At 40.3% G+C, this 12,292-nt stretch overlaps 1 protein-coding gene across 7 annotated transcripts in view; it reads right to left on the minus strand.

The window, feature by feature from the left end:
* The window catches only part of LOC134287926 (voltage-dependent calcium channel subunit alpha-2/delta-4), a 253,727-nt gene that overhangs the window by 201,705 nt on the left and 39,730 nt on the right, over nucleotides 1–12,292 (minus strand). For all 7 annotated transcript variants that reach the window (XM_062851173.1, XM_062851171.1, XM_062851172.1 and 4 more), the window contains exon 3: nucleotides 439–520. In XM_062851173.1, the coding sequence (XP_062707157.1) occupies nucleotides 439–520 (82 nt within the window). The remainder of the gene's footprint in view (nucleotides 1–438; nucleotides 521–12,292) is intronic.

Below are 12,292 nucleotides of genomic sequence, written 5' to 3' on the forward strand. Positions count from 1 at the left end.
GAAGCAAAAAAAAAAAATAACCGAAGAGAGCATGCTGCCGTCCAAGGATAATGCCATCGTTCCAAAATAGGTAAATTAGATTTCCTGCCCTTGCCCTTGTCCGATGCTGTCCGACGGTTTTTCGCAACAGGCTCGTTCTCTATGCCTATTGTGTGTATGTGTGCTGTTGATGTCGCTCGTAAACGATGGCTTTCTTCCGTTTGTTGCCCTTCCTCTGTTAGCAGCGATACAACAACGGCATGATTAATTTTAAATAATCTGAACCCCATTCGGCACCATCCATCGGACACCATCGCATCGTAGTATGTACCAGTAAACTAGTTGGGCATTAACTGGGCACAAAATAGACCTCTTCCGATCCGACCCAACTGACACAACCGGCTGTCCGGGCCCGTGACAGGTTAGGGCTCAAGGCTGTAAATCTAATAATATACTTACATTTCTGATTTCGTTCACTTTGGTAAACTGTCGGCCGAACTCCCAGAGATCCACTCCGAAGCGGATGGCCCAATTTCGGACACTGGAAATGGAAAAGGGAAATGTTTGGTCAGTTAGAGAATGTCAATTTGTATGAGATGGGATAAAGTTATAGAATACCTGGGTTTTTTTCTTTAATTGGTAAAATAGGGAATAGACTAAATGATCGGGATAGGCAAAATTTCCGCTATTGAAATAGTGACCAACTAACTGTAACTTTTCGTTATCAACTTTATCAAATAGTGTCTATCAATGGTCCAAAATTGGGAAAGATCGGGCTATTCTACATGAAGTTTGAAAGATTCTAGTAAAAAGCCTAAATATCCGATAGCCGACTGTAACCCGGGACGATCTTCTTCTGGTAGAAATGCAATTACTTCTTTGTTTTAAAACATTTTACCCTCGAGTATTTTTTTTTTGTCAAGGGAAATAGTTGTGCTAAAAAATGTATGGTACTTGCACATTTTGCACCCTCCCCCTTTTGTTTGTAGCCATAAAAATTACCTATCATAGTCTATTGAAGTTTTGATCCCAGAGCTATTATAAGGCCTCCAAAGTACTCCGAAGTATGTGTCACAAATCCAACATTCTAAACAAAATTTTATACACGATTATGAATGATCACAGAACATATTCTACGGTACTCAAAAAGCCTCAAAGCATGGTTCATGAATTGGATGATCTAGATTATCCAAACTACTCTGGAATGCATTTTCTTAAGATCTACAAAATCTACCATCATTTGTGTTCACTCTGTTAAAGAAAAATAGTCACGTTGATGTCCATTAGACCTCACAATGCTCTACGAGCAGCTCGATATTGTGGTAGTTGGACATTCCGTGAAATACAAATGGCTTCCAATACACTTTGAAGTTAAAGGTTACGATATCTACGTACTTTATCATGCTATAATTGTAAAAAAACATTCGTGGAATGTAGTATATACTGCTGATGAAGCCTCAGTGCACAACTATGATGCTTTTGGTACATTCATGAAATATTCCAGGCTTTCCAAACTATTCTGGGATTATGAACTTCGATTTCTCCACTCCATCGGCATAATTCTGTGGGTCGCAATATCTGTAAATCTTAGGATATTTTTATTGTAGTGAATGCTCGAGGAGTCTAAACTACGCTATTTCTAGAGCATCAGAGAGCAATTCTGATAACTTAGCAACATTCACTTGGTGATCTAAGTCATCCAAACGATTCTGGAATTAAGACCTTCAAGCTCTACAAGCTATATTCTCTTTACTTTATCGATGAAGTTCCTCCAAAAATTTCTTCAGAAATTTCTCCAGGACTTTCGTCAAGAATTTTAGAGATTTCAAGGAATCTTTCCAGGCATTCCGCCAAGAATTTCTGTCAATAATTCCTTGAAGAATTTCTCCAGGAATTTTTCAAGAAATTCTTCGAAAATTCTTGCAGCAGTTACTCCAAGAATTGCACCAGAAATTCCTACAAGAATCCCTCCTAGAACTTCTCCTAGAATTCTTCCAGAATTCTACTAGGATTATCTTCAGGAGATTTTCCAGATATTCCTCTAAAAATGCTGCCAAGATTCCTCGAAGAATCTCTCTAGGTATTCCTCCAAGAGTTTCTCCAGGAATTCCTACAAGACTTCTACTTACAAATTCTTCAAACATTCCTCCTGGAACAACTCTAAGATTTTCTCTAGGAATTTTTCCAAAAATTCTTCTATGCATTTCTCCGAGAATACCTCTAGGAATTTCTCTAGAAATTCCTCGAAGAATTTATCCAGAAATCTGAAGGAAATCCTCCAGAAATTCTTCAAATATTTCTCCAGGGATTCATCCGAGATTACTTCCAGGCATTTCTCCAGAAATTCCTCCAGAAATTCGTGAAGAATTTTTTAAGAATTACTTCAGGAAATTCTCCAGGAATTTCTTCAGGAAATCCTAGAGAAATTCAACAGAGAATTCCGGCAGAGATTTTTTTAAGATTATTTTCAAAGAATTCTTCCAAAAAATCCTCCATGAATACCTCCCGGATCCTTCAGGAAACCTTTAGAAATTCCTCAAGAAAATACTCCTGGGATTCCGAAAAAATCTCAAGGAATTCCTCCCGAAATTACCCCAAGAACTCCTTCAGGAATCAATTAATATATTCGTCTTGAGATTCCACCAGGAAATCCTTCAGAAATTTCCCCTGGAGGATTTCTTGGAGTATTTCCTGTAAGAATTCATGGAGTAATTCCTGGAAGAATTCCTAAACCAATTCCTGGAGGAATTCACGAGAGAAATTCCTGAAGTAATTACCGGAACAATTCCTGGAATAATTCTTGGATTAATTACTGAAGGAATTTTTGGAGGAATTCTTGAAGGAATTTTTGGAAGAATCCTGAAGTAATTCCTGGAGCAATTCCTGGAGGAATTTCTGGAGTATTTCCTGGAGAAATTTGTGGAGAGTTTCATGTAGTTATTCCTACAGCAATTCCTGTAGGAATTCCTGCAGTTATTCCTGGAGAGATTCCTGGAATGATTCCTGGAAGTATTTCTGGACGAATTTCTGGAGTAATTCCTGAAGGAATTCCTGGATTATTTGCTGGAGGAATTTCTGGAATATATCATGTAGGAATTCCTTGAGGAATGACTGATGAGATTCCTGGTAAAATTTCAGGAAGAATCCCTGTGAGGAATTCCTGGAAGAACCCCTGATGGAATGGCTGGAAAAAATCCGGAATGAATTTGTACAGGAATTCCTGGAGGAACCCCGGGAACCCCTGGAAGAATTTTTGGAGGACACCGTGGGGGGATTTCTGGAAAATCACTTGATGAATTCCTAGATTAATTAGCAGTTTTTCTTGGAGGAAGTCCTGGAGAAACTACTGGAGAAATTACCCGGGAAAATTACCCGGAGAAATTCCCTGGAGGAATCCCTGGGAGAATTCCTGAAGGAAATTCTGAAGGAATCCCTGGAAGAATTTCTAGAAGAATCCCTTGAAGAAATCCTGAAGAAATCCCTGGATTAGTTGTTGGAAGAAATCCTGGATGAATTCCCGAAGAAGCTCTGGAGGAATTTCTGGAAGAATACCTGAATGAATTTCTGGAGGAATTCGTGAAGAAATCCCTGGAGATATTCCTATAGGAACCCCTGAAGGAATCTCTGGAAGAATTTCTAGAGGAATCGCTGGAGGAATCCCAGGAAGAATTCCTAAGAAAATTCCAGGAGAAATCCCTGGAAAACTTCCTGTAGGATTCCCAATTTCCGGGAATGTACCTAAATATTTCCTAATAATCTTTTCTAGGATTTCCACCAAGGGTTTAACAAGAAGTTTCTCCAGGACATTTTCCGAGAGCTTCTACAGAAACCCTTCTGAGATTTATTCAAAAAAAATCCTAAGATATACTCAAGAGTACTTCCTGAAATTTCCTTATAAATTTCTGCTCGGATTTTTTCACTTCTTATCTTTCTTTAGGGATTTCTCCAGAATATCTCCAGAACTTTCTTTAAAGTTTTGGGGATCTTCAAGAATTTCAGCAAAGCATTTCTTCAAAAGTTATTCCATTATTAGAAATTTATCTAAGAAGAGATTCCTTTTCAAATGCTTCCTTCAAGATTTTTTGTGTAAATTTCTTCAGGGATTCCTGAAAAAAAAATCCTATAATGATTACTCTAGAGATTCCGACTGAGATTCTTACATGAATTGTTTCAGATTCACATCTAGGGTTTTTAAGCAGTGACTACAGAAATGAAAAAAATACTAGAATATTTCTTGTCAAAAAAAAACCCTGAAACAATAATCTCTAAAGATATACTTGGCTGATTGTCTGAAGGAGTCGCTTAAAAAACTTCCTAGAAGAAACTTTTAAAAAAATCTGGAAAGGCTCCTGGACAAAAAATCCTGATGGAATATCGGAAGTTATCTCTTAGAGACATTCCTGGGTGAATTCCTGTGAGAATACATGAAGAAAAGAAGTCTTCAGTTAGCCTAGTGGTAAGGCTTTGGATCGCCAATCCGGGGACGGCTGGTTCGATTCCCGTTCCGGTCGGAAACTTTTCTCGACTTCCCGGGGCATAGTGTATCATTGTACTTGCCTCACAGTCACAATATACAAATTCATGCAATGGCAGCAAAGAAAGCCCTTCAATTAAGGACAGACTTGTTAGAGTCCCACCGATGCTGCTTCCGCTAAACTTTTTTCTGATTTCTTTAAAAGCGTATTTGAGCCCAGTCAAACTTTTCCGTCGCAGCAGTATATCGACCAGCTACCTAGTTACAACATCCGTTTGCCACAGTCCGATTTCAGCCTGGATACTGTATACAAAGCCCTCTGTGCAGTCGATGCTTCGAAAGGACCTGGACCAGACCATATACCGCCATCTTTCGTTAAAACCTGCGCAGCATCATTGGCCTCGCCCGTCATGTTTGTTTTCAACCGTTCACTTAAGGAAGGTATTTTTCCAGATGCCTGGAAACCCGCGTCCATTACCAAGTCTGGAAATATTCATGTGGTTGATAACTACCGCCCAATCTCGATTCTGAACTGCTTGGCCAAAGTTTTGGAAGGTCTAAAGCATTGTCCAGTTAGAATCCGGACGCAAAGGATAATTTATTGTGACGCTCTCAATGATCATAATCATATTTTTTACAGCAGTCTGATCATAAACAAGTCCTCTATTGATGGTGAAAATTTCATCGATTTTCTTGCTACGAGTGAAAAGTTATTTCAGATTGAAGACAAGTGAAGGAAAAAAATCTTGCACAAACACGCTGAAAATTAAGCGTGATCAGGTACGACAGTCGCGAAAAATGTTAATGTCTCCATAACCATTATGTGTGATGTGCACAGATGTTGTTAACCATGCCATAAGGAAGTGCCCAAGGAAGATTGAAGTTTATGTTCATGGATTAATCTGCTTGGAATTCCAAGATTTGCCAGGAAGTTCGAGTTCTGGACATCGTTTTCTCACATCACGATTTTGACACCAAATGTGTACAAAGATGATAACCTCAAGAATCGCGTGCTGCTTTTCAAAAATGCCACAAGGGATCTGTAGAGGTTTGAGCTAATTTGGTGAGCTATCACGACAGCCTGAGATGTGTAGTGGTGTCATCACTGTTGGATAGTGTTAATAAACGAAAAAACACTCAAATTTCGCTTCTTTGGAATTCACTGAATAGCCCTTAATTTCGCAAGAAGAGAAATATTTGGCAAAGTTTCTTTGGAATCCTAATCAGATTGGTAGAGGGTCTTAGGACACTACAGAGATGACCTGATTGTTAAACAAATCCGCCGAAGGGGTTGATGTTAAAATTTACTACCATTGTGCAGATTTTTAAGGAAGTAATCACGGAAAAAATGAGAAAATGTATTAAAAATCAAATTAAAGAATTTTAATGATATTTTTCCATAAAACTACAGTAAATTATCTTTGTTTTGAGGGCTTCACCTTTTCTGTTTGTTATTCCACCTCTGAGATATAAGTGATTATCAGCGTCCGGATTCTAACTGGACAATGCTCTACTACATGACTTGGTGTACCCAGTAGTTCAACCTGCGATATCAAAATTTCAGCATGGATTCGTGAAAAAACGCTCGACCATATCAAACTTAATGGCATTCACCAGCACCGCTACCAACACCATCGAGAAGCGGCATCAAGTTGATACTATTTATGTTGACTTCTCCAAGGCTTTTGATAAGGTTCCACACGATCTCGCTGTCGCAAAGCTGAGCCGACTAGGGCTTCCTTCATGGATAGTCACCTGGATTGATTCGTATCTGTCCTCCAGAAAGGCCTTTGTCAAGATCCGCAATACCAGATCCGACGTCTTTGATATTCCTTCGGGTGTACCACAAGGAAGCCTATTAGGACCTCTAATTTTTATTCTATTTATAAATGACGTGTGTGACCATTTGTGTTCCTGCAAGCTGTTGTATGCTGATGACCTAAAAATTTATCGCATAGTCAAATCAGTGCTGGATTGCTGTGCTCTTCCGTCTGATATTGACAGATTGACATCGTGGTGTCGAATGAATGGAATGCAGACAAATCCATCAAAATGCAAAGTCATCACCTACACCCGAAAGCATGAACCGATACGGTTTGAGTACTCGATGGACTCTGCGATGCTGCAGAGAGTTTACTCCATTAAGGACCTTGGAATAACTCTAGATAGCAAACTGAAGTTTAATGAGCACATTTCCAAGACCATTGCGTAGGCCAATTCAATGCTTGGCTTCTTGCACCGTAATACCGCTGATTTCGATGACATCTACGCTCTAAAAGCATTGTATTGTTCGCTGGTTCGCAGCGGCCTTGAATATGGAGTTCAAATCTGGGCCCCGTATCGCGGTGTTCACGAACTACGAATCGAAAATGTTCAGAAACGGTTCGTCCGATTTGCATTACGCCAACTGCCCTGGATTGATGCCCGAAACCTACCACCGTATGAACACAGGTGCGCTCTAATTTGACTGCAGACTCTAACTTTCCTGCGGAGAATGTTTATTTTTGACATGCTGACCAACCGCATCGACTGTAGCTGCTTGCTCCAAAGAATCAGTTTCCATGCACCCAACCGACAACTCCGCGTTGCTAGCCTTTTGTGGATTCCCGGACATAGAACTGATTATGGACGTAATAATCCTCTGGACAGGTCTTGTGAATTATTTAATGCTGTTTATGACGAATTTGATTTTAATGTTAGTAGAATAGAGTTTAAAAATAGGATTAAGTATCGGTCTGTGTAGTTTTTCTAACTAAAAACGGCAAATAAATGGAAAGTTTAGTCATATTATTGACATAAAAAAAATGGCCGTCACAATGGCCGACTTTGACACATACTCACGATTTCGAGGGCACAAATCTCTTCGTAAACAAAACCAGCGCACATGAGATTTTAATTTTAAGCTTATTACGAGTGAGCAAGAACAGAATAATAAAATGCGCTGTTGCTTGAAGCTTGCTTCTTGAGATTTGTGCGTCTGAAGTTCTGATGCAATGTTGAAGCGGGATTTCATGCCGTTTGTCCTTAATAACTGTGGAAGTGCTCAAAGAACACTTAGTTGAAGAGCGGCAGGCCAAGTTCCAGTCGGAACGTCGAGGAAAATTAAAGAAGAAGAAGACACATGAAGAAAAATAAGGAGATATCTTTAATAAAAAAAAATCATATAAAAAAGTATGAGAAATTTCTGGAGGAGCTTCGGAAGTAATTTCAACGAAAAATGGTTTGATAAATTTCTGGAGAAATTCATGGAAAAACGGTGAAGGTGTTTCTTAAGAAATGGCTATGAAAATGCCTGCATATAACCTGCATAAACCTTTTTTGAAGGGATCTTTGGATGAAGTGCTGGAGTGCTCATGCTTCTCTGGAGATATTATTGGAAGAATTTTATATAAAATTCCTAAAGGCACCTGGAGAAATTCCTAAAGGATATCCAGCTGGATAATCCCGGATGAGTCTCTTAAGGAAACTCTGAGAAAAGTTCTGGAAAAAATTTATATTTTTAAAGAGTCTTTGAAACAATTCTTCCAGAATTGGAGAAACCTCTGTATGTACTCAAGGAAGATTTTTTGTTTTGAAAATTCCTAGAGAAATGGCAAAGCATAGATGTTGGAGTAATTTCTGCAGGAATTGCTGAGAGAATCTTTGGAGAAATTCCTGAAGCACCACCGAAGAAATACTTGAAATATCTGGCAGAAAAATCTCTTAAGAATAGTCTACAGGAATGTCTAAATAAATTCCTGATATAAACCTGGAATATAGAGAATTACTTAAAGTAACCTCTTGAGACATTCCTACAGTTCATGGAAAAATATCAGAATTTCTAAAAGAATATTCTACAGTGATTTCTGGAAAATATCTCCGAATTTCATCGAAAAAAAAAACTCCTGGAATTGCTACTTTTGAAGAAGCCTTTGGAAAAATTCCTGGGAAACCATTAGAAAAATTTCTAGAAGTATTTCTGAGAAATTTCTAGAAGAATTCCAAAAGAAATCCTAAGAACTCCTGAAGGGAAGTCTGATGATTTTCCTGCATGAGTTCCTTCCCAGATTTTTAAAGAAATACATAAAGAAACACATACACGAGCTTATGTGACAAAATTTATAGGAATTCCCTTAAGAATTCCTAAAAGTATCCCAGAAGGAAATGCTGAAGGAAATTTCTGAAGAAATTCTTGAAAGCAATCTCAATCCACGGAGAAATTTTCAAAGAAACACATGGACAGAAATACATTTTGAAGGGATACCTGGAAAATTTTTTGGAGGAGCTCTTATTGAATTCATTCTAGGAAATCCAGCGAGATAAAAATACCGTAATAGTTTTGATAAGTCCTGTAAGAATCCTCAAAGTTATTTCTGGTGGTGTTACTGGAGATAATCATGACAGGAATACATTCTAAAAGAACAATGCTCGGTCGCTCGGAGCAATCTCCAGTAGAATTCTTGCTGAGAAAGTCCTGCAAGAATGTCCGTTCCACAATAATTACAAAAAAAAAAATTGTGACAGATTGATACATAGAGAGGGCTACATGGAGGAGATTGTCTACACACCAGTTCAAACTGCTTGTCAGACCAGGACAACAACAAAAAATTCGATGATCGACTCCGCTCCGTTTCGACTAAAGGTACTTTTAGTACCGTAAACTGGGGTGTAGTTGATCAGTAGGGTGAACCTGATCACTCAAATATCTACGGATATAGACTTTCAAGGAAGCAACAATTATTTTTTAACCATTCGCAATCCAATGATGAAATATGAAAATGGAATGGTAACTTCATTGAAAGTCGATATCCGTGGGATTCCCACTTATCAACTACACCCCAGTTTACGGTACCGACATTAGCTAGATCAACATCAAACATGACCAGTGCATCTTGTAGAATCTGACCCTACTAATTCGTAAAACGGCTTCCACGGCCATTCCACGGTCCAGGTATTGAAGTCCCCCACTATTACCACTGGCCTTTGCCCTATCAGTTCGAACGTCATACAGTGCTGCATTTGCATGAACTGCTAGATCGACCCTCGCGGAGGCACATAGCAGCAACAGAAGAAGACCCCGTTTGCCTTGGCGACCACGATACCCTCGTAAAAAGTAGGCATCATCTCCTGGAACTGGTATTTACGTATCGCCGTCATTTTTCCTTGCCCATTCGCGTTGCCCAGTCCACCTTGACCTTCCCTACATTAACGGATGTTAGCGTCCATTATAAGTATATAACCAATGCCATCTGTGCCCCTGACGGGCCTTTTCATAAGAGTACGTCTAACACTGCGTACGTCGGCTCCCATTCCTCATCGCCTTCAAGACTTCAAAATACCTGGACTCTTCTGTCTTGATTACGGGCGAGTCATCCTTGTTTTGGCCAGGTGTCCCTACGCTCCTGCACCTCCGATATCTTCTGCTTCATTTTTTTCATGTCCACTAGTGTAGTAGACTGTGGTCAATAGATCTATAAGACGTAGACTTTGATTAGGAAAAATGACATTAGAGGACCATTCTGAAGTAAACCATGGAAAAAAATACAACGATGTTCAATTATTGTCCTACAGCTAGGCTCCAGGGAGCGTCCTCCACCTGACCCGCCCCAATCTGTGATGGCTAAGGACCTAACCATTGTCGCAATCCCCTTTTCCCTTCGATCCGAGCCGGGTCGGCCTTTCCAGGCCCACCCTTCCCAGCTTTCTGGGAAGCCTGGCTGGGCTCCGTCTTTCCGGCATTACTTCCGGCGTTAACAACCTCCCCGCTTGGTAGCTTCTCGCCTGATAGCTGGTTCACACGCTTCTGCGATTACTTGCAATCACTTGGATGTCTGTCCTCTGTGGTGTAGTTGCTTATAATAAACCAAATTTCCTAACAACTCTCCTTAACCTTTTGGAGCCGATTTTTTTCGCCACTGTCCACGGCTTTTCGGGCCCGTATGAAGTTGATCACCAATATCAACTTCTTTTCCCGATCAGCCTAGATAGCTGTGTAGTGTCGGTAGCGGTTAGTTCAACTGGCTAAGAATAGCACTACGGACCGCCTGTTCCAGTGGTAGGAATCCACTAATCAGGTGACCCCTAATTCATGGTGTTATGCGGCTTTATGCTTACCGTGCCTAGGAATGAATGGCTAGGGGGGTCTAATAAAAACCTAACCGCAAACGGAGCCTGTGGAGTACCAGGGCACCCTCCACAGTATTTGCCCTTACTGTGCTAACCGGAGCAATAGCGCGGTGGACCTTGTGTTTCTCCGAGACAATCAGCTGCCCTTCTTCAATCTCATACTTGAGGCTGAATAAGGGCGGGATTATGAAGATGTTATTAATTAGTTTAGATTTTCACCTATATAGTTTCGCATTATGCGTTTTACACAGTGTATTCTGTGCATCCTCGCCTTTGGCGCACTCAATTCGATACCGATCTGGCTTTATTGTTGCTGTTCTTTTTTGTGCTGTGATTGTTAAGAGTTTAATCTTGCCTAGTTTGGGTAGTGGCTACGGTTAGGATAGCTCAGATCAATCTTCAGCACAAAAGAACAGCAACGATCAATCTTTGTAGACTTATGCAAAATGGTACAGCCCAAGTGGCGTTAGTCCAAGAACCTTACTTTCGTAAGGGGAATTTCTATTTAGGAAACCTTGTGAATCCGGTGTTTGCTACTTTCAGTAAAAATGAAATGGCAAACTCACGTGTCATGCCTCGAGCATGTGTGCTTGTCAACAACGCAATCGTTGCTACACTCATCTCTGAACTAACTACCAGAGATGTATGTGCTATCATAATAGATGTATCTGTTGGAAACCTCAACAGGAAATACGTTTATTGTTCGGTTTATTTACCGCATGATGAACCATCCCCTACGGATGCTTTCAAGCAAGTCATTGCATACTGCACTTCAAAAGGCCTTCCGCTAATTGTTGGTAGTGATGCTAATGCTCACCATATAATCTGGGGCAGCTCAGACATCAATTTGAGAGGCTCCAGTTTGATGGAATACTTGAGTAGTACAGATCTTGGATTACTTAACATAGGCAACCGCCCAACCTTCATGGTATCTGGTAGAGAGGAAGTGTTAGACATAACGCTTTGCTCTAGCAGAATTAGTCATGAGCTGACCAATTGGCATGTGTCAGATGAAGAATCTTTATCTGACCATCGTTACATCTTGTTTGAACATGTGAATTTTACTTCGCAAACTTTGCGTTTCAGGAATCCCCGGTCAACCAACTGGGATCTCTTTACCGATTTGGTTGCAGCCAAATTTCATGGATACTCACCATCAATTGACACTGCAAGTGATTTAGATGATGCCGTTGATACTACAACGGCCTTCATCATGGAAGCTTTTGAAGAAGCCTGACCTCTGCGGTCTGTGAAGACCACAAGAGGAACCCCTTGGTGGAACTCCGATCTGGCGAAGCTCAGGAAACAATGTAGAAAGAGTTGGAACAGCCGACGTTCGGCTGGATCGGAGGCTTTCAGGTCGGCTCGCAAGGCCTACCAGAAAGCTCTTCGGTCTGCTGAACGATCCGGCTGGAAAAACCTTTGTACAAATGTTTCCAGTCTGAGTGAAGCCAGTCGATTGAACAAAATCCTTGCAAAATTTAAGGATTTTCAAGTGAACGAACTTCGTTTGCCAAATGGTGATTTCACTTCCTCTGATGAGGAAGTTTTAGAATGTTTATTCAGTACACACTTCCCCGGATGTGTGGATATTACATCTTCGGATGAACCTGATGTCTTTTCTTGTAGTTATGATTCTTTAGCTTCGGCTCGGAGTATCATAACTTTAGAATCGATTGAGTGGGCACTTAATAGCTTTGCTCCTTTCAAATCTCCTGGGGCAGATGGGATTTA

Source organism: Aedes albopictus, chromosome 2 (assembly GCF_035046485.1).
Source record: "Aedes albopictus strain Foshan chromosome 2, AalbF5, whole genome shotgun sequence".
Classification (NCBI taxonomy): domain Eukaryota; kingdom Metazoa; phylum Arthropoda; class Insecta; order Diptera; family Culicidae; genus Aedes; species Aedes albopictus.